General features: G+C 41.9%; 2 protein-coding genes across 4 annotated transcripts in view; both read left to right on the top strand.

Annotated features, from left to right (window-relative positions):
- Nucleotides 1–7,019, top strand: part of si:ch211-196i2.1 (collagen alpha-1(I) chain) — a 95,888-nt gene extending 88,869 nt beyond the window's left edge. For both annotated transcript variants that reach the window (XM_047568935.1, XM_047568936.1), the window contains 6 exons: nt 279–341; nt 510–675; nt 1,769–1,878; nt 2,657–2,737; nt 3,536–3,718; nt 4,066–7,019. In XM_047568935.1, the coding sequence (XP_047424891.1) occupies nt 279–341; nt 510–675; nt 1,769–1,878; nt 2,657–2,737; nt 3,536–3,718; nt 4,066–4,215 (753 nt within the window). In that variant the 3' untranslated portion in view covers nt 4,216–7,019. The remainder of the gene's footprint in view (nt 1–278; nt 342–509; nt 676–1,768; nt 1,879–2,656; nt 2,738–3,535; nt 3,719–4,065) is intronic.
- Nucleotides 7,020–7,450: 431 nt separating this feature from the next.
- man1b1a (mannosidase, alpha, class 1B, member 1a) lies at nt 7,451–25,538 on the top strand. 2 transcript variants are annotated; one of them, XM_047570482.1, is made up of 14 exons: nt 7,451–7,710; nt 8,475–8,612; nt 12,156–12,264; nt 12,610–12,767; nt 13,342–13,487; nt 13,677–13,795; nt 14,195–14,386; nt 15,369–15,517; nt 15,803–15,991; nt 16,501–16,691; nt 17,569–17,689; nt 17,957–18,151; nt 19,861–19,992; nt 20,215–25,538. In XM_047570482.1, the coding sequence occupies exons 2-14, from the start codon at nt 8,511–8,513 to the stop codon at nt 20,422–20,424; spliced, it is 2,013 nt and encodes a 670-aa protein (XP_047426438.1). In that variant the 5' UTR covers nt 7,451–7,710; nt 8,475–8,510; the 3' UTR covers nt 20,425–25,538. The 2 variants fall into 2 exon arrangements, with proteins under 2 accessions (XP_047426438.1, XP_047426437.1); XM_047570481.1 differs by having other exon boundaries at nt 13,677–13,840.
- Nucleotides 25,539–27,628: the final 2,090 nt, after the last annotated feature.

Genomic DNA, 27,628 nt, shown 5'->3' with positions numbered 1-27,628 from the left:
TCCCAAACTAATTTCTCTGGCAATCTCTTTAACCTGAGCTTTAAGCACTTAGTGACAATCTAATAATTAGTGACAATCTAATAAAACTATGTGAACTTCACTTTAAAGTGCCTGACTGGAGAAAACACACATTTTGAGTTTCTTACTATTAATCCTAGCAAAGTAAAAGTATGCAAACTAAACTTTCACATGCTAACTGTGTTTGTGTTAATAATTCACTTAAAATCCACATGAAATACTGTTGTCTGCCCCTTTGTGATGGATGCCTTGTGTTTTAGGGTCCACCTGGGATACCCGGACCTCCAGGACAGTCACTGAACTTAACCTTGACTCAGCTCAAGGCGAGTAGTTTTTATACTCCACTATTTTGGTTACCTAACAAGGATTGTGAGTGTGTGTGAGTGTAGAATAGGAAATAAAACAGCTTACAAGTCAAAGACATATTCACATTCACTCATCTCTCAGAGTAACTGCTTGTGTTTTTTGTTTCATACTTTTCCCGTGTCCAGGACCTGATGTACGTGTCGGATAAACCCAACTACCCCCTGATCCAGACGCTGCTGGACTCTCTGCAGCAGGAGATTCGTCTGCTGGTGGATCCCCCCGACGGCAGCAAGGAGCACCCTGCCACCACCTGTCTGGAGCTGTGGCTCTGTCACCCTGAATACAGCAGCGGTCAGTTCCACAAACATTGACGTTCTTGTAAAGCCGCATTGTAATCGTTGTGGAAAAAACTGTGCTAACTGGAGTTTTGGAGTCCTTTTAGCTGTGTGTCCATCAACCAGACCAACTTAACCACCTACAACTTTTTCGGGTCGGCTATGTTTGAAGTTGCATTAATCATTGTTATTTATTTAATGCTGCATAGTTTGTTATTGGTTGTAAACTTATCCAATGCTGTGCTGAGGATTTTTTTCTCTATGAGTTGCGACATGCTCCATAATGAAATCCTAATAGTGTGTTACCAGTCTCATATGCTGAGAAGAATTAACCGGCTCTGCCTCATAGGACTATCCAATTTTACGGGTTTGTCTACCATACAGAACCATGAATACCCTGTACCATTACATCCCAACCGTATATATTACTCTGTGTGTACTATGTACGTACACTTACTCTGTTTTGTTACTCTGTAAGTGTACGTACATAGTACACACACACATATATATATAGCTTAAGTAAAATATGTTGCATGGAAAAGCGACCTATTTACATCATGTACATAATGTAACTAGGCCACTTTTCCATTTATATTGCAACATTTGTTAACCTAACCAATCTATTATAATAAAGATATGGCCACTAAATTATTTAATAATGATCATATTTCCTGATTCCATTTATTTAGATGTTCACACACTTTCATTTTTAACACCACTCCTTCACCAACCACTCAAGTATGAGGAGTAAGATCCCTCCTGAATGCTGGGTTTTACCATGCCTCTCCAATAAACATAGATGATAGTCTTGCATGCTCATGCTGTCTTGGGGGTGCTGTGCCAGTTTAATGCCACTTTGTTTACGGCCACCGAGAGCGAGCGTAAAAATCTGTCTTTCCCAAGGTCTCAAGTAACGGATCCGCTGATACTGGATGGTTTTTATTCTCAGCAGCATCTTATATCACACCGATGAACTCAGTCTAGGAGACATGAATATGATTTCCTCTTATTTAGCTGTAAATTCTTATGGTGGGGGTGTATGGTGGAGCAGTTGTGTTCCCTACATTGTGCAGAGCCCACTGAGCTCACACTCTTTTCTTCCTCCACAGGAATGTATTACATCGACCCCAACCAGGGCAGCCCGGCAGACTCACTGCTGGCCTACTGCAGCTTCTCTCCCACAACAAAACAGACCTGCCTTCATCCTCAGGACTCCCAGGTATGAGGACATCACCAGAAGGAGGCTGTAGGAAATTGCACCTGTAGATCAAGGATGTGGCCACTGACCTAACGTTGCTGCGCTGCAGGACCTGAATCTCAATTTGAGAAATTCTCAGTCAGCTCTCAGTTTATTAGTCGTAACTGAGACTACTGGTGCGTTACCTTAGTCTTGAACCTGTGTGTCTATAACCTTCCAGTTTTTTGTTTTTTTTTCCATTTTAACATTTTGTCGTTACACAGTTGTGAGTGGTGCTGGGGTAATAATGAACACATTTCCTTGGCCCTTTAAACTCAATAAACGTACAAATCACAAAAGCAGACATTGGAGTTCCAAGTTATCTGATGACCTTCATGTTTAACAACAAATTCAGAAGCGATAATGAAAAATGTCGCCTATTTATACGATGAAGTGGAGCACAGCACGACTAAATGAAAGGCTATTCATCTTAAAGGCACTGAATGTTGTTATTCTGTTGCCCTTTTCTGTGCTTAAGTCTGCAGAAATATGCGACACACGCGCCAACCCCCAACCCTCCAGTCTCATACAGTCAGTCCAACAGAAAAAATTGACTCGCTCAACCAAAGAGCGACCTGAATTGGTCCGCATTAGCATCAAGTGGGAAAGGAAAGAATGCATCTCTTACCTCTGGTCTGTGCTGGAGCTGCATGCCAATCCGGGGTTTATTCTAAGCTGCCTGAATAATGTTGACCTTCGCCATCTTAAATCAAATGCGTTCATATTTGAAAATGTCTGCCTCATTTCTTTCTACCCGAAGCTGCCCATGAAAGCGTGGATGGATGAGTTTTCTGAAGAAGGATCTTTTCAGTGGCTCAGCAAGCTGGATCGGGGATTTCAGGTGTGTGACTACCTCTCAGTGAAACTACCTCAATTAAACAACGGAGGCAAAAGTGTTTAACTTAGTTACGGATGACAGATAGAGCTCAATTTGGATGTCACTCCACCAGAAGTGGACTAATTTAGTCAGGGAGGAACAGAGGAAGTCCATTAAAAGCCTAGAGGGCATACTACAAACACGGAATAGGAAGAACATGACAACAGGCTTTCATTTAGAGAAGATATCTCACTTAAGCTGCTATATATATTTTTTCACCATTTACTATTTAGCTGCTCATTTTTGCTGCAACTTCAGTCTTCTTAAATATGGCAAATGGATAACAGTATCCCTGATCCTAAAGATGTATGATGTACTCAAATTGTTATTATCTTTTTCCTTTTTGGCCAATCCCATCTATCAGTCCAAGACTCCAAAACTAATAGCTTTGTAATTATATAATTTGGAGACTTACATTTGATGAATCCTCAAACAGTTGTCTGCTCATCAGGCAATCTGCTGATTAACTGACTCGTATTTTCATCTATTGTCCTATCTGGGTCCGCACAATCAGTGAGGTTATCAGTTTATTTTTTTTTTTTTGCTGCCTGCCACAGCTTGTAACAAGGTGTCTTGGAACCAAAACAATGAGCTAAAAGAGGCTAAACAGCTGCAAACATCCTGTTTCACATTAGAATAAACCAGGGTGGATATTTGTCACAGCAGGGCATACGGTTTTATTTTATTTTACTTGTTTCAGTTTTTGCCTTACATGATTGATGTTTTATTTAATGGATTTTTTTTCTTTTTCCATTTTATTAGTTTTACTATCCAGGTGCTACTGTGGTCCAGATGCGCTTTCTGAAGTTGCACAGTAGCACTGCTATACAGAAGGTGGCGTACACCTGCCACCCAGGACACAGACTGGGCCAGGCTGACAGAGAAGCCAAATTCCTCACCGACACAAGGAGGCAAAGCTACCTTGCAACACTTAAAGATTGTATGGTATGTAAGAATATGTTTCTTTTTAATTATTTTTATTACTTAGTAGAAGAGGAAAAAATCATGTTGCTATTTAAGTTCTTGGCTTTTTTGTATGCTTGAAATACTAATAGAAATTTTAGTAGAGGTACTTGAGGACCTAGTTATATAAGGAACTGAAACTCTGGTAGTGGCCTGATGTGTGAGACTCTTTGTTGTAAGTCTAAAAAAATTCTAGATCCAAATTAAAAAAGATTTTTTGTTATGGCAGTTCGAGTCCTCCACAACCACCTTGTTACAAAACCTAGCATCAGATATCCTGATTATGGCTCCTAACAGTTACAGTAAATGTACTCTGTCCTGTGTATCAGCCTGGAGAGGAGACCGCTTCTGGTCCTCGGGAGTCTGTGCTGGAGTTCGAGGACCTGCAGCTGCTTCCCCTGAGAGACGTCGCGATAATGGGCGGCGGGAACTTCACGCACCAGTTTGGCCTCACCGTCGGGCCGGTGTGTTTCAGCTAGAGGTGGGAAAACGGCTGGGCAGACTCACAGGTCCAAGGCTCCGACCTCTGTTTAAAACACGGACACCAAGAGGACAACTGGAACATCTCTTCCAATTTGTGAAGATGTCACTTTTTTTCCCTCTTGTATCGGGGGGATCTCCCAGGATAAGTGACTCCATGAATTGTAGAGGGCACAAGTGTCTGTTTCTTCATGGAGAAGTCAATATTGTTTACAGAGACATTTATCTTATATTAAATAATTTAAAAATGTATCTTTTTTTTTTTTTACCCTTCATACACAAATGTTTTGTAATGTTGATTTTTTTTTTGTTAGGGGCTCTGTTATAGCCTGCTCACTGTGTCTATAGAAGCCTTAACTGACCTCTCAACAATGTGTTCTGCGCAGGTACACAGCTTCTATCGTCCCATTGGCCGCATGTTACCAGGCTGGAAAAGTCTCACTGTAAATCCACTATTTTAGTACTGTAAGGGAACCCAGATGTGTCCCTTTTATTCAAGGTGCTGATCAAGACTGTTGATATAATCCCACAACCAACAGAAAGGGACAGTCACATTATCCGATGCTTACTTTGTTGCTGTCTGTTGTCAGCAGGACCAGAGTTCCTCATTGTGTTGAGATACAGCGTCGTTTTTGTTGTTATGGTTTCATATAAATGTATGCCTTTTTTTTTTTTTTTTTTACATCTCAGGTTCCACTTTGATAATATAAGACGTGTTAAGATGGGGGAAAAATATGGACAAATCCATAAAAAGTCCAGAATCCAATAATGAACTGATTTACTTACAAATATTTCAATGTTCCTCAGTGGCATATGAGTTAATTGTCGTTTCGTTGCCAGTGGTTAACATGTAAACACAAACTGTAGCTTCCTGAGATTTAATCCCACATTCATCTTCATCTTAATCCCTCGTTCACGAAATCTGTGTTTCTCTGCAGCTGAAAATAGTCCCAAAACAAATCGACTGTTACCTCCAAACCGTGATTGATTCGTGGTCGCTACCCATCATCTCAGGCACCAGATGGTTTGCAACCTAACCGTCTGGGAGACAGTTTGAAGAGGGCTGGCGCTTTTCAAAAAATCAAATGCGTGGGAGGTGATTGGACGAACCATCACCATCCATCATGGTTTAACTACAACCATAGTAGGGGAACGTCTTGCAGTCTCACTAGAATTCAGCTTCCTTGCAAGGTAAACAAACCTACTCATCCCTAAAGAAATTTCAGACCTTTTTCCATATAAAATAGTGCATTTAAAGGGGATGTTTAAAGTTGTGGAATTAAAAATAACTAAAACAAACAAAGAACTGGACTTATATCAGTTTCCTTTTCAATGTTTCACCACTCATCTAATTGGCTTCTTCAGTTCTTAATGTCTGGTGAGTATTTTAGGTTTTTAGTTGATACATCTGCAGGTACTGCCCATTTGAAATTCACGACTAGAGCCTGTTAACCTTCAGATCCTCAACTGGACCTCACACATCTAAGTGGTGGCGCAACTGGCAAAGCATTAATAACCATAGATTGCCACTTGGTGACAGTACGTAAACAAGACACCGTCCTGCCACTTAGTTCTGGGTCCACACCCGTCTTCAAATTTCACCTTCATTTTGATAGTACACAGCAAACAAGTTGGGTGAGAACATCTTGCACCATCGCCATTCTGTTATGTTGACACAGTCCTTTTCAGTCCTCAGATAGACAGACAGTAGCCAAAGAATCTACTTTGTAGTAGTTTAATGTCTCCAGGACCACAATTTGCCATGACGACATGCTTACATGCTCCCTCTCTTGGCTGGGTAATTACATAAAAACACCACAAAGCCGTAACCTTATGCACATTTGCATCTCAAAAGTTATTAGATACAGTTTTGTCCAGGTTTGCAACATTAATACAATGTTCAGCATCTTTGTAATTAACCAATTCACAATACTGACTCTACAGGTTTACATTTAGTCAGTTTTCTTTGATACTATAAATGCTAAATGTAATGCTTGATTGGTGAGTGCCAGAAGAGTTATTCTCATGTAAATCATGTAATCCCCCCCACTTCATGCCTGACAATTATGGTTACATATTCCAACATACTGTAAAGATGTGCGTTAGTTTGATTGTAAGTTGAGTCCCTGCTGAGCTGTTTTGGCCCCCGCCAAAAAAAAAAAAAAAAAAACTGTTCTGGTTACTAACCACTCAGCTTTTGGCATTTGCTACCACCCTGGATTTCTGCTTCATTCAGTCAGAGAAGTGATTAGGTCCAGTGAAAAGAAGCAAACCTTGTAGCTCCTCAGCAGTATTGGTATTTTTATTGTTTGTTTCCTGGAGCCGGACAGCAGAGACTGATGATTAGTGTGGAGTACAGTCTAAAGGTGCATTTGAGGAAGATCTCAGGGAGTTTGCGGTGAGGAGGTAGTCTACAGCCAAACCTGAGGCTCTGTAGCTGGAGAACTTTCATTTTCTTCCATTTATTTGTAATAAAAAAATTTTGCCACTGATCTGATCAATGGCAGAGAGGAACAGTGAGGAAATGTACTTGATGATGAATTTGATTGAAACATCTTAGCCACGTGTCTGCAATTCTAGCCTGGTGTTTAAAATATTACATTTTCTTTTCACATTTAGATTCATTGTAGCATTTCCTATGATTGCCTTAGCTGGCTGAGACTGATCATTGCTCCTTGTTTTGTACAAATTATTACTTCATAAAATAAGAAACGACATGCTGGACATCTGACTTGTGTGATCCCTCCATCAGCCTGTTCAAATAATTGTGTCAACTGAATTAAAAGAAACAAACATAATCGGATGTGGACTGTATGTGTGTGTTTATATGTGTGTTTTGTATTTTTTTGTTTAGAAACTGTAATTGTGTATGTGGAGGTAAAAATTCAACAGAGGAGAGAAGCATGGGTGGGACAGTTTAATACAAATCTTTTTATCAAGCTAAACATTTTTTAGATTACACACTTTAGAATCCTCAATATACTATAGTATATATATATTTTTTTATCGTTACATTGTACTGGATGGAGCATTGTCAACTTTGTCTACTGTTACATAAATTCGCCAAAGCACAGTAGACTTTTTAGATGACTTAATGATTCCTACATAATAATAATAATAATAATAATAATAATAATAATAATAATAATTGGGTTGTTAAGGGTTAATTCCTCAATGGGATAGCACGTGCGTAAGTCACATGACGTTGAGCGTCGCCTCTTGTCAGACCTCTTCCGCCTTCCTGTCAAGTTGCCCATTCCCACAACTCTAGCCACGTTTCTCCCAGTTTAACTTGTCGGATATTTCATGTAGGAGCCGGTCGTTTCGTCTGACAGTCCGTTCTCCATTTTTTTCTTCTCCTGGCATCGTAATAGTGACACTTTCCATTCAGAAAGGAGCAGGAGAGGCAAGCTAGCTAACCGTAGCTAGCTATAGGCTAGCTGTTTGGATTGAGGAGAAGAGCGTCGCTGTGCTTCAGCCAAGCAGGCACAAAGGTAAGGGGGAGCTTAGTGATTCACTTACGATTTGTTTTTGTGTGTGTGTGTTTCTCGTGTGTTTACAGAGCCCTGTCAGTGATGCGAGGGAGATGGATGGGCTGCGAGCTTATTTAGCTCAAAATGCTCGTTTCTTTAACTGACAACTGTGTATTTCGTTTATTTGTGCACAGAAACTTATATATTGACATTTTAAAGCAGCTAGGAGAAGTCAATTCTATGTTGGCAGTAGACCAGTTGAACTGTCAAATGAATTGCATGTTCAGTTTCACCATTTTTAAAACCTACAAAACCTCTGTCTATGACGACTTCAAGGGACAGCAGTATATCTTGCTTTGTATTTACAAACGATATTGTTATAAGTCCTTAAACGTCTCTCAAGGAAATGCACGCGCATGTATAATGAACTGTCTATGGTGCTGGTTGATGACGTGGAATACATTTAATCATATAGATACAAGGAAATCCTGTAAGGCAAATGCGACTTACATGAACAGAGGAAATGCAAACAAGCGAATAAATGCAAACATATTTTACATTATGAAAAAACAAAACATCAAAAATGGATTGAAATTAATTAGGTTCCCAGGAAGTTTATTAGATCAAATGTGATAGCTAAGGACTGGAACTTTCCAGTGTTGATGGATTCTTCAGCTCGGCCTTTCAGCCCAATGCTGGGATGGACATTACATTCAGATTCCACATTAGCTTTCAGGAAATAGCCATGGTTAAACAACATGTGCTATTTCTTTTTCCGGGTGCAGGTTCTATGACCCACAACTGCCTCCCCCGACCAGACGATGTATCCACCGTCCAGAAAGGATTTCATCTCTCTGACACTCAGCGACCCGCATAGTCACAACTACAACAATGGCAAACACCGGAGACAGTCCTGCTGGAGGGTAAGTGGTCTGGTAATCCAGTATGCAGATCGTAGCTGTAGGAATGGGGTTCTGCTGCTTTCACACACAAATCCTTTGATTGACATAAGATAATGAGTTTGTGTTCAAATATGTGCTTCACACCAGGCTGCTGTTAGGGATCGTCTCCTTTCGCATGTTCTTTGTGTATCTGTCTGGATATGTTCCTAAACTAGCGTTGAGTTATAGTATATAGTATAGTATATACTATATACTATAATATATATGGTAAATAAACTTGATTTAATCTAATTGAATTGAAAAGGAGCACTGGAGCTGCTCTGATTCATATTGTCTATGATATTGTCAGTATAGTTTTTTGCTTCTGTGCTCCTGATTACTCTTGTGACAATGACTTTATCATTGCACTGTCAAAGCTGACTGATTCAATAATTTGAATCCTGGCTCCTAACAAGCTCTCATATATCATACATCACCTAGCAGCATGCAGTCTTTTTATATCTTTTTATATGCTGCATGCATGCATAATCAAGATACATGTATGAATTAATGTGCTCGCTTCTCCTCTCCTACCTTCTATTCGGGCTCAGCTCCCTCTTTGTTTTGTGTCTACCTGGCCGGCCTCAATTAGATTGCCTCTTCCTCCACATGATTTGGATTCTGCTTAAGGTTTCTTACTGTTTAAAGTTGTTTCTTTGACATCTCTGGGGGCTCAGGCTCTGGGTCCTGGAAAGCATGTTGGATTGTTATTGACACCCTATGAATGATGAATAGGGGCTAATAGCTATATTTAAAGAGTAAACCGTCATGTCACATGGCTCAGTCCCAGTTGATGGGCTTTTTAATTTGGACTAACAGTGGACTCTGCTAACGATTGCTCGGTTGTGTGTCTGTCGAGATGGATTAACACCATCTTCATGAGCTGTATCTGTTTTCATGTCAAATTACTTCCTGTGCTTCACTCGTCCTTTCTCTTGTCTCTTTTGTTGTGGAGGAGCTTGAACTTTCAAACCCCACAGATAAAAGCATTCCCTGGGCACATAATGTGTCTGATCACTACAGTCAGATAACATATTCAGTTCATCTCACTGCCTCTATTCTGGCTCCCTGAACATTTTCTTTAATCCTTGTACCTTTACTCCCCAATCTTTAATCTTCTTTATTTTTTCTTTCTCTCACATCGTTGTGCATTCAGACAGTCTCCTCTTGGTCTATTGCTGGTCTCGATATTTAGGATATGATGTCCGGGAATATCCTGTTATTCCACGTTTAGTGCTTAGCTTTGTTTTTCCTTGATCAGTGAGGAGTTTAAAATTTCAGTGCTTTGGTCCAAGGTTTCCTTTTACATCCTTGTGCAACTGGTCCTACAGCCGTCTCACAAGACTGCCCTGGCTGTGTACTGTTTACACCTGATGTTTGCTCTAGGTTCACAGCTATCATTGTTAAATATGACAAGAGGAAATTTCAGGAACCCTAAATGGAGGTTGTGCGACGGTACGGTCATGTGGTGAAAGGACCAGACAGCATACAAATCTCTTGACATACTGACTATAGCACAAATTAGCACGGCATTTGTTCAGGTGCTCAGTCACAATTGGCAAAGGCATTTGTAATCCCGACTGATGAGCCATAAAGGAGTTGGTGTAAAAACCTTGCCCGTTCGTGGTAGAAGATTAACCTGTATTGGTCGCCCAAAATAACTGCCCAGGGTCATTGGCAACAGGAGCAGTACTACGAGTTTCAGAAGCAGAAGGGAGTAGGCAGGACTCGCTGTTCTGCGGATAAAGTGTGATAAAACTTCTGCTTTCGTGTGAAGTGGAAATATGTTGCCGCTAAGACAGAAAGTACTAGTTTTAAAAAAAGATGCTCGTAATGTGGCTTTCAGACAATCTACAAAACCCCTCATAATGGGCAAAAAAAACTTTTTTTTAAAATCATCAATTCAACATTATTATGTCACATTTTATCTGCATGTGTGTCTCTTAAATGGATTATTTTGCTGAATTCAAGAGGCAATCACATGCTCTCATCGACTGATCTGTTACGTTTTATTTCTGCAGTTTATCAACAGCATTACTTCTATAAAACCTTTTCATACCAACCACCTTGGTACAGCCCTGTACCTGTGGTTCGTTAAATTTGATGACGGTTTATTGTTCACGTGAAAACCACGCTCTGTAAATCCTCTTCCTTTGAGTGGCTTGTTGGCTCAGTGTTTGCTTCTCACACAATGCAAAAAAACCTCCATGCTGGACCTCCGTCCTCTCCATTTTGTCCTCTATTTACAATGCTTTGCATTTCCAAATGCAGGCAAATCAGGTTAAAGTAATGACTTTCACCTGCTATACAGCGCAGCTGCTGAGGGAGTTTCCCTGCCTCTAGCTCAGTGCACGTCCTCAAAATGAATAACTGGCTCTTGTTTGTGGTACAATATCAACCTACGAAAAGGAAATATAACATCTACACAATACACAAAGAGCATGTATTGCAGGTCTTAAAAAGTCTCACAAAAAATTGAATTCTGTTCTTCACAAAAAGCCTGATAAAAATGCCATAAATCAACTGTAACAGCTCTCAACAACTGGTAGCCGGACGCCAACGCCCCAGCTGGGAGTGTTGGTGTCCGCTTGCAGCCTGTCAGGAGATGCTATGCAGAGGGAGACTGTTGTGACAGTGGAGTGGGCACGCAGTGCTTTTTTTGTTGAGTTTCAGCAGCAGCATCAGACTTGGAGCAAACACTGTGAGCTCCCGAACTGGAACTGGGAAGATTGTATCTCGGGGCAAGTGCTGATTTTATACTTAATTAAAAGTGACCCATTTATCTAGCTCTATTTATCTGGGTTGCATTGATGTAATTTGCGTAACACAGGAACTATTTTCAGTCCTCATCATCTGCTCAGGTTTTAAATCGTGCTTTCATTTTTCATTTTTAAATAGAAAATATTCAGAAGTCCGCAAGTTTTTCCGTTTTGACTTGCAAAACCTCTACATTTCATTCATTTCATTTTTAAACTGGACAAAACAAAGCCACATGCAACCTGTTTGAAGCAGCAGCAGACGACTGTACAAAATGTCCTCACGCTTGCATTACCTGCTTTGAGGTTGAAAGAGCTATAGCAGAACGAACACATCCCCTGAGGTGACGTCGTGTGTTCACCATAGGTCGCATATGATGGCTCAACAGTTTCATGGTGTTGCACAGGTGTTAATTAGAGCAGGCAACAGAGTGGTACCAGCCTGCCTGTTAGTCTTCTCTCCCAAGAGAGCCTGGGCACGTCCCTCCCTCTGCTCTGCTGGGGTTGAACCAGTTAGATGATTTATTTGTGAGCCGTCAGTGCGCGTACAGTCACATCAGGTGGAGAGATGTGGAGTTTTTACAGGGTAAGCAGGGCCACGCGTCTCTACTTTTTTCTTCTGCTGTTTTAAATGAAACGCCAACAGATTTGGAAGCTATTTTAAGAGGGGGAAATAGATTCTGATTTTGAGGTATGTGCGATTGCAATTCAAAGCTGTTAGGTTTCTCTCACTCAGTGCTGTTTGCATGGTTTGTTTATCTGCCCGCAGAAATGGAAGCAGCTGTCTCGGCTCCAGCGAAGCCTCATCCTGTTCCTGCTGGCTCTGCTGCTCATATTAGGGCTGCTTTCCTATCCCAGCATCACCAAGCCGTGGAGAGGTACACGGTTCCCACAAAGTGCTAAACTCACATTCACAAAAGTCTATCATTAATTCTAATGGTGTCGCTGGTCGACCAGTTCAAACCTGAGTTGGATTGCGTATTTGCTGTTTGTGGTAATGGCTGATTGCGATGAATCACCGGAGACAGCTGCAGTAGATACATCTGAAATTGAGCTTCTGGTGACTAGAACTAGCTAGAACTGACTAGACACTGCTGCACAGTGGTTGTGTTTTAGTTAAGTTAAACTTGTTTAGTGTTTTGTCAGACATTTTTGAACCGTAAAGTAGTAAAATAATGTAACTGACACAGTCGTGTTTTCTCAATCCTTGTGTGTGTGTGTAGGGATGTCTGAGAAGGAGGCCTGGATGGAGGTGCGGTTAAAAAACATCCCCGCTGGTGTTGTGAAGCCTCGGTTGGGTGCAGGTGCAGGTGAAGCTCCAGCTCCTGTGGCAGAACCCAGAGGACCAAATATCCCCATCCTGGCCAAACCGCCCAGCAAGGTCAGAGTTGTATCCGTATTTGTTTATTTCAGGAAAATAAGTTAATGCCATGTAGTTTATACGTGTTTATTGCAAGAGTCTTTATAACTAGTCTTTATTTATGCATAAACGTGTCTGCGAGTTGCAAAAGTGCACTTATAGGATTGCAAGTTAATTTCAAGATGTGCTCCCAATCAATGGAGTGAGACTCTTCAGGGCCCCCATTAAGGCATCGGTCACAGTCTGATCTCTACAACACATGATTGTGGAAGTGTGTGTGTAGACGGATCATTCTGAGGGTTCGCAAATACGTTTACGAGACGTGAAGCTGCTAAGTTGTTGTTGATGGTAGACACAGTGAAGAGGTGCAGACATCTCAGGTGACTCCAAGAACCTGCCGCTGGTCTCACGTCTTTTCAGATCATTCATCAAAAGATGTTAGAATAAGATTTGGTCTTTTATCAGTCCAAAGATTTGGAGTTATGGAGTGAAATTTAAAATGTTTTTTTTTCTATACTGACAACCTGTTTGAATAATTATTGTGATATCATGATATCCTCCTTGTTCCTAGCTCTAGCAATTTTTTAATCCACAGAAAAAGCACTTTCTCAACAGAAGAGGTCCACCGAGCCTACAGAAAAGTGGAAATGTTTCAGACACGATCGTTGAGGAAAAGCAAGCGCAAGAGGTGGTTCAAGAGGACGAAGGCGAGCAGGAGGGCAAAGAAAAGAAAATTGTCAGGTGATCTGTTCTTTCTCTACACTTTGTTCAGAAGGTTTTGGATTTGACTTCCAGTAAAACATATGGAATGTTAAGAAGAGAGACAGTGCTCAGCGAATCCTTTCCTTCTGCACGTTCCCCGCTGTTGTGTGACACGTTTGAACGAGGCAGATGTAAATAATTCAGACGGGTGTTTATTTTGTCACGCAGCTGGAGAGGAGCAATGATTGAAGCTGACCAGGCCACTGAGCCTCCACCCTCGGCAAATGAGAAAGAAGGCGCGGCGCCTCCGGCACCCGTCAACCCCGCCGACACCGTCCCGCTGGAAGGTCAGCACAGAACGCCTTCAAATGTAGCTGTAATTCTCACCGAGGGTAATAAACGGCACAGCCAAGAGTGCAAAGTTTTCATAACTTTTTAAGTGCACTGCGAAAGTTTGAAAATTCCCCCTCAAACAGATTCTTTTATGCCTTGACCAGCTCCACAGATATGTGCTCTTTAAAGGGCAGCAACTTTGTTGGTCTTAAAGTCTGAACATTTCTAGCTCGCAGGATGAAGCCCTGCTGTGCTCATGGCTAGCAGTAGAACAGATATGCTGAGCCCTGCTATCAGAAAAGGCCACATCAATTTTTGAAAGAGCTTCCTCGAAGAAATACACACCTAAGATTACACTTTCCTTATATATTTATTTAGTTAGTTATTCATTCACTTTGTGACTTTCTTGGTAGTTTCCACTGGAACAATAGACAGACTGGAGGCAGTACGTGAAGCCTTCAGACATGCGTGGAAAGGTTATAAGGACTACGCCTGGGGTCACGATGAGCTCAAGCCCATCTCCAAGTCTTTCGGTGAATGGTTTGGACTCGGCTTGACACTGATCGATTCTCTGGACACCATGTGGATACTGGGGCTAAAAGAAGGTATCGTGTTTCCATTATTCCCTTTTTCTAAATTTGAAATGTGATATGTGGTCCAGAGAGTCATGTTGTAGATTTTCTTCTGGTGGTTTACAACAGCCAAAGTAAAGACACACAAGCCCTGTTTTTAGTCGTGGACAACACAGACTACAAAGTAAAAACCTGACATGCTTAAGGCTCCTCTTACTTACGTGGCTTGTGAGGCACTGAGCCTTTCAGAGATTCAGATTTACGAATATATGAACCCAGTAGAGTAGCTTACGTCACCAATGTTTCACATATCGTATTACTCAGAAAGTTGGACTATTTTTTTTTTAGAAGTAGACACACTGCTGCAGGTCACTTTACTTTCTGATTCCTGCGTAGGACTCATGAATACTATCTTTGTGAGGCAGACGTTATGTTACACACAGGTGTAGAACACACCACCTAGACCATGGAAAGTGATAGTATATATCACACGTATCATTATAGATATATATTGTCATCTCTCTGTCTATAATGATGCATCTCTTTACATCCTCACACATTTTTTTTAATCATCCCAGAAAGTTGGCTCTTGCATTTCATCCTGACAAAACTCATGTATAGATCTGTTTGCAGGAGTGCTACTGCACACTTTAAACCTGATGCATAAAGCATTTTGTTGATGCACAGGCAGCAGTGTTCGGTGTGTCTCCTAGAGCTTCAAAGCTTGAAAAAGGAACAAGTAACATAGGCTTCCTTTTGCAGTAGCTACGTTAGCTGCCACTAGTGTCAAACAGCGACTTAGTTACATTGCGCAAGAACAATGTCTCGAATAAAAAAACAACAACTCTCCATCTGCCGCGTCTGTGTCTTCAAATTTGTAGTGGGAGCCTCGTGAGTTTGTTACTAGACCACTTGATCTTGTCACTTTGGGCAAAAGTCGCCCACGCACATGTAATTGTTTCTTGTCCTCTGATTCTCCCTCTGACGTGGTTGTTATTCACCTCACTTGACACAGAATTTGCAGAAGCAAGGAACTGGGTAGAAAAGGAGCTAACCTTCGACAAGAATGTGGACGTGAATCTCTTTGAAACAACAATCCGCGTCCTGGGGGGTCTGCTGAGCACCTACCACCTAACAGGAGACGACCTCTTCCTAGAAAAAGCTGTGAGTTTTTTTTTTTTTTTTTTTTTTTTTTACTGTTAATTTGATTATGGAAATAATGTTCTTGTGTTGTTGCAACATTTACATTCAGAATACCAGGTCTAATACACAGTTTAGATGGGATGATTTTGGAAATGTGTAGAAATTTAAGAGCACTTTTAGCAATAAAAACACAAGGTTCACTATTTGTTGTGTGTTGCATTTAAAAAGAATAAATTCAGTGAGACTTTATTCATAACATAAATGGTGTTTCCCCTCCCATTTGGGTTTTCCTCTCTACACTTAAAGAAAGACCTTGGGTCCAGGTTGATGCCTGCCTTCAAAACCCCCTCCAAGATCCCGTTCTCTGACGTCAACATCGGAAAGGGAACAGCGCACCCTCCAAGATGGACGTCCGACAGCACGCTGGCCGAAGTAACCAGCATTCAGCTGGAATTCAGAGAGCTTAGCCACCTCACGCAGGACCCGCAATACCAGGTTAGGACACCAGGAGGCGCTGCGTTACATAAAATCTGCTATAGTGTGTGTCACATAATTTGTTTTTTTTTTTGTTTTTTGTTTTTTTATGTTTGTTGAGATGGAGTGAAATAATATTGGAGCCGCTTTAATATTTAAGATGAAGACTTTCACGTCTTTTAAAATTGCGTGAGTCAGTGACAGGCACGGGCCCAGATTTGTTTTCGATCCATCATGTCGTCAGTTTATGAGCTATTCCAGGAATCAGAACCGGTGCCTGAAGATGTTCAGCCCAGTGTGACACATGATTTCTGTCATAACCAGAGCCAGCCCCGCTAGCACGTAGCTTCTGATGAGCCCGGCGCTGTCATAGTGTGAAATTGCTAATCATTTTTCAATGATAAATCGCCGACAACAGTATTTTTTAAACATATTAGCCCAAACACCAGCGGCAAGGGATCATTATCTCATGTCTAGTCTTTGATGTCATCTCTTTTTTTTTTTCTTCTTTTCTTTTTTTAACTTTCCAGGAGGTTGTAAATGAGGTGATGAGGCTGGTTCACAAGCTGCCTGGAAAACATGACGGCCTCGTTCCCATGTTCATCAACACCAACAGCGGCCAGTTCACCCACAAAGGAATCTTCACGCTTGGTGCCAGGGCGGACAGCTACTATGAATACCTCCTCAAGCAGTGGATCCAAGGAGGCAAAACAGAAGAAGCGTAATTACAGCTTTTCAGCTTTTCTGCCATGTGATTATGAAAAGAAATGACACAATTGACACAAATGTCGTTTGCATTCACTAAATCAAAATCCTTTAACAGACAAAAAGCAAAATATCAGCCGTAAAAGAACTGGTCTAGGTTTGTCTGACATGACATGACAAGAAGTACTTGTAAATGTTGTATTGGTGTCTTCTTCTTCAAGTTTCTGGTCAGTTAGTTTGATCAAAGTGTCTCGCCTAAATTCTTTAGTGGATTTAGGCCGTGACTCGGTGTCTCCTGTTGTGATTAAATATAAGAGCGAAACGAAAACGTCTAATGTGCCCAGTGTTGCCTGATCGGGCAGTTTCACGTCTTATTGAGCGCTTTTGAATTCAATTTTGTGGGGAAAAATAGATGTTGGCAGGTGAACCAAATTTGGGCTGGTTTGGGAGCAATTTGGCTGTTGTTCTAATTCCTTTTTAATGCTCGGGTTGAAACCGAACCAACGTGCATGAGTACGCGTGCGCGCTGAATGAGCCTCCTTCTAAAGAGCAGAGAACGTGCTCCTTTAGAAAGAGCTGGGAACCACATGGCGTCATCCAGATGTCGATGTTAGTCGACAGTTGTTGTGGGTGTTGCAGTTTGATTTTTTTGTGCTTCAACTGCTACTAATCAAATATCAGTTCATAATTTTGTCTGGTTTTGTGTGTGTTTTGGTTGTTTGTGAACAGTTTTGTATGTTTGTACTATATGTCATTATTAAGAAATATGATGTGATTGTGAAGTTGTGATTGCTGTGATAGCACTCCAAGTTACTTCAGACTAACATCTGTGATATAACACTAACATAATATTTGTGCAACTAATACTTCTTCTTCTTCGTGTGTGTGTCCAGGTTGCTGGAGGACTACCTTCAGGCCATAGAGGGCGTGAAAAAGCACCTCGTGAGAGAGACGGGTCCCAGCAGGTTGACGTTTGTCGGAGAGTTGTCGCACAACCGCTTCAACGCTAAAATGGTACCGATGCTCTTTTAGAGTCATGACAAAATTTTGGGGGAAATCTCAAACCCCTTACACTACTGTGATTGGGTGTTTTCTGCCAAAAGCAATCCTCCACAGACAATGACTGCCTTGTTAAGTCAATCAGCCGTTTATTAAATTTGTAGCAGTCGGTCTGAGTCTTTGTCACTCAGCCCAGTCCGTTCTAACTCTCATAAATATCTTTCATCATTTCTTAGTCTCTTCCTTGCTGAGTGTGTCTGTCCCTCTGGCGCTCCAATACAGGACCACCTGGTTTGCTTCCTGCCAGGAACTCTTGCTCTGGGAGTCCACAACGGGCTCCCAGAGGACCACATGGAGCTGGCTGTGCAGCTGATGGAAACTTGTCACCAAATGTACAAACAGATGGAGACCGGGCTCAGTCCGGAGATCGCGCACTTCAACCTGCAGGCCGGCGACGGGGGCGATGTTGTTGTGAAGGTGAGGCTGAGTGGTCTGCTTCTGTTTCTTCTTCTTCATCTTCTTGTGTCTGCTACTGTAAACGTTAAACGTATGAAATGGAACAGCAAAAAATGGACAGTCGGCTGACTTTTTCCAAGTTCTAACCTAATTAATAAATATGATGCTAAATGTGCTTTTGAGAATTAATCGTGAAAATGAAATTCTCTGATTTAATTTTCCTCATTTTAGTGAAAATGAACGCAACCAGTAATAGCTCCTCTCTCGCAGAGCCCTCTGTGAGCTCCTGAGCGATCCTATAAAACACTGAGTGAGGCCGCTGAATAAAACCGTAATACTTGTGTTGTGAGAGTTGTGACCATAGCCTGCCTAATCTCCCTCTCCTCGGGGCTCATTCCATTTTTCATTAACAGCTCCACATCTCTCCGCTGCTGCCTTCATTAACCTCAAATATAATTATAAAACGTTTCCGACATTTTAGGAGCTCATTCACATTCTAGGTTTCTTTTAATTTAAGTGCTCAGACCACTGTTACGCACCCACCTCATGGAAATGGGTTTATTTTATATTATATTACAACACTTCGCTGCGGTTTGACTGTAGACTTTCGGCAGCTGCGCGTTCTAAATTTATTGTTTCCTCCGAGATAAAACTAATGCTGCCTGATCCAGTGCCAGCGCAATGAATTCTGCCTTTATAAAGATAACACTGTTTAGCATTTGTTTAAACAAAGATCTTAATTTATTTTGAAGTCTGCGGTTTGTGCTGCTGCTGGATTTTACTGCATTGCACTAAGCGCTGTTTTCAGTGCTCAGGCTCCTATTATTATAAATAGAGAGGGAATTACATGGACTATCTTTATTTGTAGAGCACTTTAGTTTTCAACACTCAAGTGCTTCTCATAACGCTGCAGTTCAGCAATAATAATTGTTGATTCAATTTGCAGGTAATAGAAGGTTTGATACAACAAAATCAAGTAAAACTAAATAAAAAGTATAAAAAGGAAAGTTATATCACAAAAAAGGGTTAAAAGATGATTGGTATGCATTTATTCTCTTAAGTGCTTGTGTTACTTGTGTCAAACTACTTATGTCATTCTATAATAATTAAGCCATCTACAGTGCAAGCATAACAGCTCAAATATCACATGTGTAGATCATGTGTAGACATGATCTGAAAGACATTTTCATATTTTTAGGCTTCAAGACTGTTTGTGTTTTTTTCCCTTTATTTATTATTTATTTTCAGATTCACATGCACTGTACCTTCATAGCGTAACTTTTTGAACCCTGAGTGTTTCTAAAATGCGCATAACCAGCGTTTAACGCCGTACCTGAATGCCTCTTGTGTTGGGATGGCTGCGGCTCTGTATGTACGTAGAGTGGGTTGTCCAAGAAGAGGGTTAGTACATAGAGTTCATGCACAAGTGTCCTTGAATCCTTCATTGTGTCTGTGTAGCTCTTTGAGTACCAGTAGGTAGAAAAACACCACATAAATACAAGACCATTTACGGTTTATTCCTGTGTAGACACACACAGCTCGCCCAGAAGCCACAGTGTAAAGGAGAAGTTTAAGAGTCAGATATTACCCCATGAGGTCTTCAAATCATCCCATTTTCAGTTTTAGTGGGGCCGCCCTGTTAAATGAAGGGTCGGACTGAAAAGATGATCGCCACCTAATCCTCTTGATTATTTTTTTTATTGACTCAACGCTCCTCCTGTGTCCTCCAGCCTGCAGACCGGCACAACCTGCTCAGACCTGAAACAGTGGAAAGTCTGTTCTACATGTACAGATTCACCAAGGATTCCAAGTACAGAGACTGGGGATGGGAAATACTGCAGAGCTTCAATAAGTACACCAAGGTACAGTATATGAATAATCTAAGTTAACTCTACAAGACTTATGAAGTGACTACATGAAAAAAATCTACATACTTCATTCAGCCGAGTCAATATTTTAGAAATATCTATCTTTGTGTGATGGGAGTTTTAATATACGACATCATACATTTTGAGCAAGTGTCAGTTTTGCTTGCTTCACAGTAGACCCATTAATTCCTTGACCAGATGCATCCTCTCCTGCAGGTCTCTGGAGGTGGCTACACGTCCATAAACAACGTCCGTGACCCCGTTAACCCCGGCCCCCGTGACAAGATGGAGAGTTTCTTCCTGGGCGAGACACTGAAGTACTTCTATCTTCTCTTCTCTGACAACTCTGAGCTGCTCAGTCTCGACAAGTATGTCTTCAACACAGAGGCCCATCCTCTGCCTATATGGCCCTCTCCTCCCAAGTGACGTCTCTCTCCGGGAGGCATCTGTAAAAAATCAAGGCCACACAGTCGAGTGCAATTTAAAGCTACCGTCCAGGCTGGACTGCTGTGTGAAACAGTGAAGCGGAACTGTGCTGTCCACTTTTTTCTTTATTTTTCCTAAGGAAAACGTTTGTGACAGAGCTGGTCTCTAATGTTAAAAAAAAAAACGACAACATTTTTTAAAAATCAAATCAGGCTAGCTGGCCACTTCATTTCTTGGGTGAGTGGGATCGTTTATGTCTGTAGTCTGTTAATTTGCCATGCGAGGTGAACAGCCTCATCAGCCCTGCGTCGTCAGGTGTCATGGCTGCGAAGGAGTCAGTAAATTCATTGTTCAGCGAAACGCATATGTAAGCAGACTGCTATGGTGATTAAGTCACGTTTTATTGATCTTTACATTGGGAGTTGCTCGCATAAAAAATGAAGTAAAAACTCTATACATTATTTCCATGTGAGTCCAAATCCTAAATGTTTAGCAACTGTGAGCTTCTGTAGTGGATCAGTTCCAGGTCTCACATCAGTGCCTAAAGGAAAAGTGAAGTATTTCCAATATGAATGTCTTTGATTCGTTAAAGACATCAAGTATTAGGATGGTTATGGCTAGCTAAACTAATTTAAACTCTTATTTGTAGTTTAACATAAGATGGGAAGTGTAGTTGTTTGCACCCAGGTAATCCTTCTTCACTCTGTCCAGGTGTTGACCTCAGTTCATCCTCATTCAGTGTTTTGCAGGCATGTATCTTCAGGCAGATAGACGTCCATGCCAGATGTTAGATGTCTTCTTTATGCCACCAGAGTAGAACAATAGCTCTGTCGCTCGTTGACGTCGACATGAGACAGATCGTGGGAGGACTGTGCCAGACAGAATCACACTTCATCTACAAATGGATTACAGAATTAACATACTAAATATTCAGTGCACTTTCATTTAAAAAGCACATTGATACGTGGTTAATTATAGATGTGATTGGGTTAAGTTATGTATTTCTTAAGTAATGACTAGTGTCTTTATTATTGTGCAATTCAGTTTTGAAATTACGGTACATATGGAGGCTTTCAGCTATAATCTCTGCTCTGTGCAGCGTTCTAAAATAAATAAACGTCAGGGTGGAGAAAAATGAATGAATCAGTAGGTGAAAGAGACTTCTCAGCTTGTTCCAAAATATCTATCAGGTCCCCAAGTCATGATGCACACACAACTTTTTTTGTGATTCAGATACAACAGTAGGTAATATTCTGCTGTGCCTCAAAGTATGTCATTGTTTATTTCATGCGGTGGCTGGTGGGGCGTGTGGAGATGCATTTTACTACCAGGTGTGACCACAGGTACCTAAAGCCGGACCGCCCAGGACATTAATCTTCTCAGTGTTTTTACATGAAGGATAATTAAGGCTGCCGTGCAGTCGTAAATCAGCCGATGCTATGAAGATAAAATAACTAGCAAACTGACATTACCTTTCCCTGTATCAGCCTGCGTCACTGGCAGCAGTAGAAATGATATTTTATTCTGGAAATTGGGCTAAAGAGGTTAGGATCATGTTTTATTCAGGGACGAGATTACCACATGTGATGATGATGATGAATTTTAAATGGAGAGAGCACAGGTGTAACACACTGTCTTCTACAGAGAGTGTTGAATTATGGGTTGTCTGTAGCCTTAATATTACTGCTATTAATAAGGCTGACCAGTGGTTTCAGAGACGAATCCAGGTCAAAGGGGAGGTTGGTATGTCCTCCATTACTGCGGTGGTGACTCACTAGTGACCCCATGAATAACACAGTCTGCTGGAGGATGCAAAGCTGACTACAAATAACCCAAATAGACCTGCTTTCAAGGTTGGTGTAAACGTGTGTGGTTCTGCCGTCACCGTAAAGGCTGCGTTGTTGTACCAGGTGCTTTGAAGTCCCTCCGTCAGTCTGCGATCGTCGCGTTTAGTTAGACCAGGAGTTTCTGAAGACACGTGCTTTGCCGAAAACGAGTTCATAGCATCTCCTGGCGTTTTTATTGCACAGGAGAACCGGGGCGAGAGTCCGTGAAGCAGCCAAGAAATCGCTGTGAGAAAATTATGGCTTGATGTTTCTGTTCCTGTGCACGAGAGACTTCAGTCTTGAGCGCCGTGGTATCTCAGGGAACCTTCACCACCAGGAAGAGTGTCAAACTGTCAGAAGCAAATGTTGGAAATGGGTGGTGGTGGTGGTGATGGGTCGCCGTGGCTGATTCACTACTCGCAGCCGTTCGTCTGTCCTCTTATCACAGGCAGCTCGTTTATGAAGTCGCATTTTGTTGAGTTGTTTAATGCGTGCGGGAGCGTTGACTCACGGCTGTCTGTCAGCCCCCTGGCTCCCTGTCAAACGTTGATGTCGAGCCCGATGGGACGCCCTGCATCCATATGTAACACTGGAAGCTTTTCCGCGTGATCACTTTTAGACGTTTCCACCTGTTAATAAACGCCACCCTCCATGGAGCCATACTGACCCGCGTCGTTGAATGTGCACTACGTTCGCCAGTGCTCTGCTGTGCCTATCTACCGTGCTATGGTCGCTCTCTTTTTGAATTACTGCTGCGTCAGTGGTGTTTATTTTTCAGTGGTTTCTGGATTATGTTCTTACCAGATGGATGGGTGACGAAACAATATGGCTGTAAATATGTTGGGTGAATTCTTTGTATCTTGTCTACTGATTCTAATGTGTGTGTGTGTGTCTGCTGATTATTGAGCCCTTTCTGGTCTTTACATTCTGTGCCATCATGTCCATAACAGTTGTTACGGTTGAGTCCAGCTATCCCTAGCTTTGGGTGCGGAGAAAAAAATAGTTTCCAGTAATTTGCTGGACATATAGAAGAGAACAAAATTATCGATCTCATATTAATGCAATACCGATACTCACCTTGATATCAGTACTGTCTATTTAGATCGATGCACCCAGCCCTAGTTTCCAGGCTAATTTAAAACATTATTTTCAATCAGTTTATTCCATTTTGTCGTAGGACCGGTCTTCTGATTCATGGTAAAAATTAAAAATCTAATGTCGCCTCATTATGGTCCGAGGGAAGAAGTCATGAGCTCACCAAAGTCAGACACATTCACTGCAATCCATAAACTAGTTGTTGCCGACCGCCAGAGAAAGCAAGCAGCCGGAATTAATCACAAATTAATCACATTGCAACGTTTATGGAGACGGATTGAGCGGTTTAATCTCTTTCGCGCGGCAAAGGGGACAACTTGAATACGCCAACATCTGTTCCACGGCTGAGAATGTGCCATTCGCAGGGTTTTATGGTTTATTAAAACATTTTTAATTTGTGATGCGTAAGGAATGATGATTAAATCGGACCTTTATTTCCGCGCTCTCTTAAGTATGTAGAATGAGACATGCACTTTTATGTGTTTCTCTATTAACCTTGAGTGTTAATGTGATCTCGTTTGAGCCGGGATGACTGGGTGAGAAGTCTTCATCCCAGCCGGCCGTATCCAGCCTGCGATTTTATACGAGGTTCAAACTTTCATGGAAGAACTGCGTAATTCAGACATTGTAGGTAAAGTAAACGCACTGGCTAATCCACTAGGTACAGTAGCAAAAAAAGGAATGCATTCTAATCTAACAACCAAGTTTAACAGCACCACAAACAACTACATCCTCCACAGTGTTCCCATAGTTAAATTACTATCTTCCTGATGCTGCTTGAACATAAACCGGACCATCATGAATGTAACTTTAATGCAGCACTTAATATTAGAATGCATTTACCTTTCACTAGTGTGCCTAATGAACTGGCAAGCGAGTGTATATCTTCCTAATTGTGCCTCTCTCAGCCACTACCGGCGATAGTTTGGTAATTATGTAAAAAGCGCGTCCATTTTCTAAAAATAAAAGCCGGGTACTGTCACTCCATGTACCTCGGGGGCTTTTTAAGGGACTATTTTAGTGAAAATAAAGTACGGTGCTCTCACTGTGAGGAGGGAACATGTGTCACCCAGTGCAACAAACAGCATGGCTCACTCATAATAGTCTCTAATAGTCTCATAAAGCTCAATAGTTTTTGGAAATTAGCGGAGCTCTGTAGCCCACCAGGCTATGAATACATGAGAGAAACACTTCTCAGAATTTACTAATGCAGTGATATCTGTGTCGCAAGACTGAGTCCGGTTTTTCCTCCTTAGAGAACCAGTCCTGAACAGGAGATGTAATATGACATGTATCCGCATAGAGATCTGAAAGACTCACATGATGTTACTGCTGGCATGAGAATCCACAAATGTCAGGATGATAAGATACTCAAAACCCTGCCTTAAGATGACAAAATTGTGATTTCTGTGTTGATGATGGAAACGGCACAGACAAGAAAGAAAGAAAAAAAAAAAGACCAGAAGTGACTCAATAAGCTGATGGCCAAAATCCAATCGAGGCTTTTTAAAATCCCCCCGCCTTGCCACTGCAAATTCATTTTCACGGCTGGTTCCCCCACAGGAAGCATAGTGGGCGGCCTCATCCCCCTTTTTGAATCAAATGGTCTCCGTAGTAAAAGACGGTTCTGCTGAAGCTGTGCTATTATATTATGGTATAGGGATTCTTTTTTTCTTTTTTTTGAGGGTTTAATTGTTAAACTGACCTTTTGTTGGCCGTTTGGCTGAATCTCCATCCTGTGATGATGATTATTGGTGAAATGAAGCCATAGAAAAGTGACAGCTCGACTATATGTCCTGCCCGCAGAGGCCCGCTTCTCCGGCTCCGACCCCTCATCGCGGCCCGGAGACGCCGATCGATATTATTTTAGCTGGATGAATGGAGTAATTGAGCCACGCTAGGCAGAAAAAAAAAATACTGTGGCCACTTTTCTCAATTATGACAAAACAAACCTTTAGGTCAATAACTCATCTGCATATTTCACTTTTTTCAGAAACTAGTGATTTTTAAGGATTGACGCAGATTTAGCAGATTTTTATTTTATTTTATTTTATTTTACTTTATTTTATTTCATGGTGCGTTGTTTGTACAACTGATTCAGCACTTTGCAGCTGAAATTGTGGCTTATCTCAATGTTCACTGAACTTTTTTCATGCTCACGGGATTTTTCAATAAAGATTTTCAGCGAAGGTCTCCCTCGTTCTGCCTCAGTCTTTTTTCGCCGTGCGTCTCTTCGCGTTGATAAGGTGCCTCCTCTCCCGCAGCGGTACTTGTGTGAAATGACATAATGGAAATAACCTTGTGAAACAAAGTCAAAGCCCACTAGTTTCACGCTGTTGCGTATGCGCTGAATCGTTACAGTGGGTGCCTGGGAGGGTCTGCCGGGAATACTAGATTTAAAACTGTGGATTAACACATTTAGCAATCTTCCTGAAGCAGAGACTCCAGCTGCCAATAAAGATGGCGTCAGCTCTGCAGCACCAGAGGGCAAAAGAATACATCCATCACTGTTTACGCTTCCTAATGATGCTAATGAATGCAAAGGCTTGCAGTGGCGCATTAATGCACAAAGCAGCACTGTGCGCGGAAATGTTTTTCATGTTGAAATGGCAGCGTCTGCACACATGACGTCTGACGGCAGGTACTAAGGGAGGGTAATGGAAATAGGGGCCTCATGTATGAAGCTGGTAAAAGACACAAAACTTCACAGATGAAACGTGTTCCTTTATTAAAATAATTAACATTTTGTCCCTCTTTCAAAACAAAAAAATCACTGATTGCTATTTGTATTTTTCTTCAATGATATCCATGATGACTTCCCATCCTTCTTGACGTATCAACCTTAAATGAACTGAAAAAAAAGCCGCCACTGCCCTCGAACAAATATGAAACCTGACAGCCCCACCCCCCTCCCCTCCACTCCTGTCGCGCAACCTCACATGAGTAATTCCCAGCCTTCGTGGCACCTACTACAGCGCTCCCTCTCTTGACAACCTCCACGACAACATGGGTGACATTTTAGAAGTCTGCGACAGCAATAAGTGCACAACTGGCACTTACTGCACACACAGACGCGTCTGTGAGATTCCTGTTTTGCAGCAGGGCCACGGAGAACGTGGGCCAGTGACGCATATTAAATGTAACACGACTGGATCAGATTACTGATTCTAAACTCATAGAAATGTTCTTAGACACGATGGCATCAAAATTAGAAATCATGCTCTGTGTTACAGAAAATGAGTATTGACTGAGTGACGAATGACGTGTTGTAGTGCAGCGTGGACGATTCTCGACGCGTCGTTAAAATAATATTTTAGCGCAATTGAAATGTCGAGGCGTTCCTGCATCAGAGACCAGTTTAATCTGTGTTAAAAGCAGCAATCGTGACAGTGGAGTGCACCCAAACACAGAGACAAACAAGCCTCGGCTCACAGGCATTCACTCCGATTTAGAGTCACCAATTAACCTAACCTAACGAACGAGTCTTCAGTCTGTGGGAGGAAGCTGGAGTACCTGGAGAGAACCCACGCAGGAACAGGGAGAACACGCAAACTCGTGGCAGATTCAGGTTAGCGCTTTTAGGGTAATGGAGGAACCGTTTTACGCCCCTCTGCAACCCCATTGGCCTTGGGATGTTAATTTAATTCAAATCAGTTCAATTTTATTTCTGTGGCGTCGATAAAAAATTCAGACTGTGTCGAGATGCTTTGCACAATCAAGAAACTCCCCAAAACAACTGAACTTCCTTGTAGGAGAAAAAAAAAAAAAAAAAACCTTGAGCAGGACTCGGCTCACGGAGAGAGGAAAAAACGAGGAGAGCGGCAGGAGGAACGGGATGAGCGCACAGCTGTCACTCGTGCATCTGACTAAAGGGCACACGCACCCTCGAAACATACACGAGCGCAAGGTACGGCTGAGATGGATAATGAATACAGCTGAATGGATAGCGGGAGCGTTCATGTGATGGGAATGAACAAGAGCTCAGGGACATTAAACCGTCAGTGCTGATGGTGGGTCTATTACAGCTGAGTTGGCCGGTAATGCATGACTATGACGCGTTCAGGTAGGAGTGGGTAGCTGCAGGGCTTTGTGGACACTGAGACCATGACTATGGATGATTAGCATGGAGCTCCACAGGTCAGAAACACACAGCTCCAGGCCAGAGACACTCACAAGAAGATGGAGGGAGACGAGATGCGGAGATGGACACACATCTCATGACATGCTGTACAGTAAGTGCATCATGGGAGGCGCCCCGGTGGCCTCGACCTATAGCAGCACGA

Source organism: Mugil cephalus, chromosome 19 (assembly GCF_022458985.1).
Source record: "Mugil cephalus isolate CIBA_MC_2020 chromosome 19, CIBA_Mcephalus_1.1, whole genome shotgun sequence".
NCBI classification, from domain to species: Eukaryota; Metazoa; Chordata; class Actinopteri; order Mugiliformes; family Mugilidae; genus Mugil; species Mugil cephalus.
This window is presented reverse-complemented; position numbering and strand designations above follow the sequence as displayed.

What these genes read in the sequence shown, in the direction of transcription:
- man1b1a (XM_047570481.1), top strand. Translation starts at nt 8,511, where the DNA reads ATGTATCCACCGTCCAGAAAGGATTTCATCTCTCTGACACTCAGCGAC. An exon ending in AAAGAAAAGAAAATTGTCAG is followed by an intron (nt 13,488 to 13,676) that starts GTGATCTGTTCT and finishes TTTGTCACGCAG; the next exon opens with CTGGAGAGGAGCAATGATTG. An exon ending in GGGGCGATGTTGTTGTGAAG is followed by an intron (nt 18,152 to 19,860) that starts GTGAGGCTGAGT and finishes TGTGTCCTCCAG; the next exon opens with CCTGCAGACCGGCACAACCT.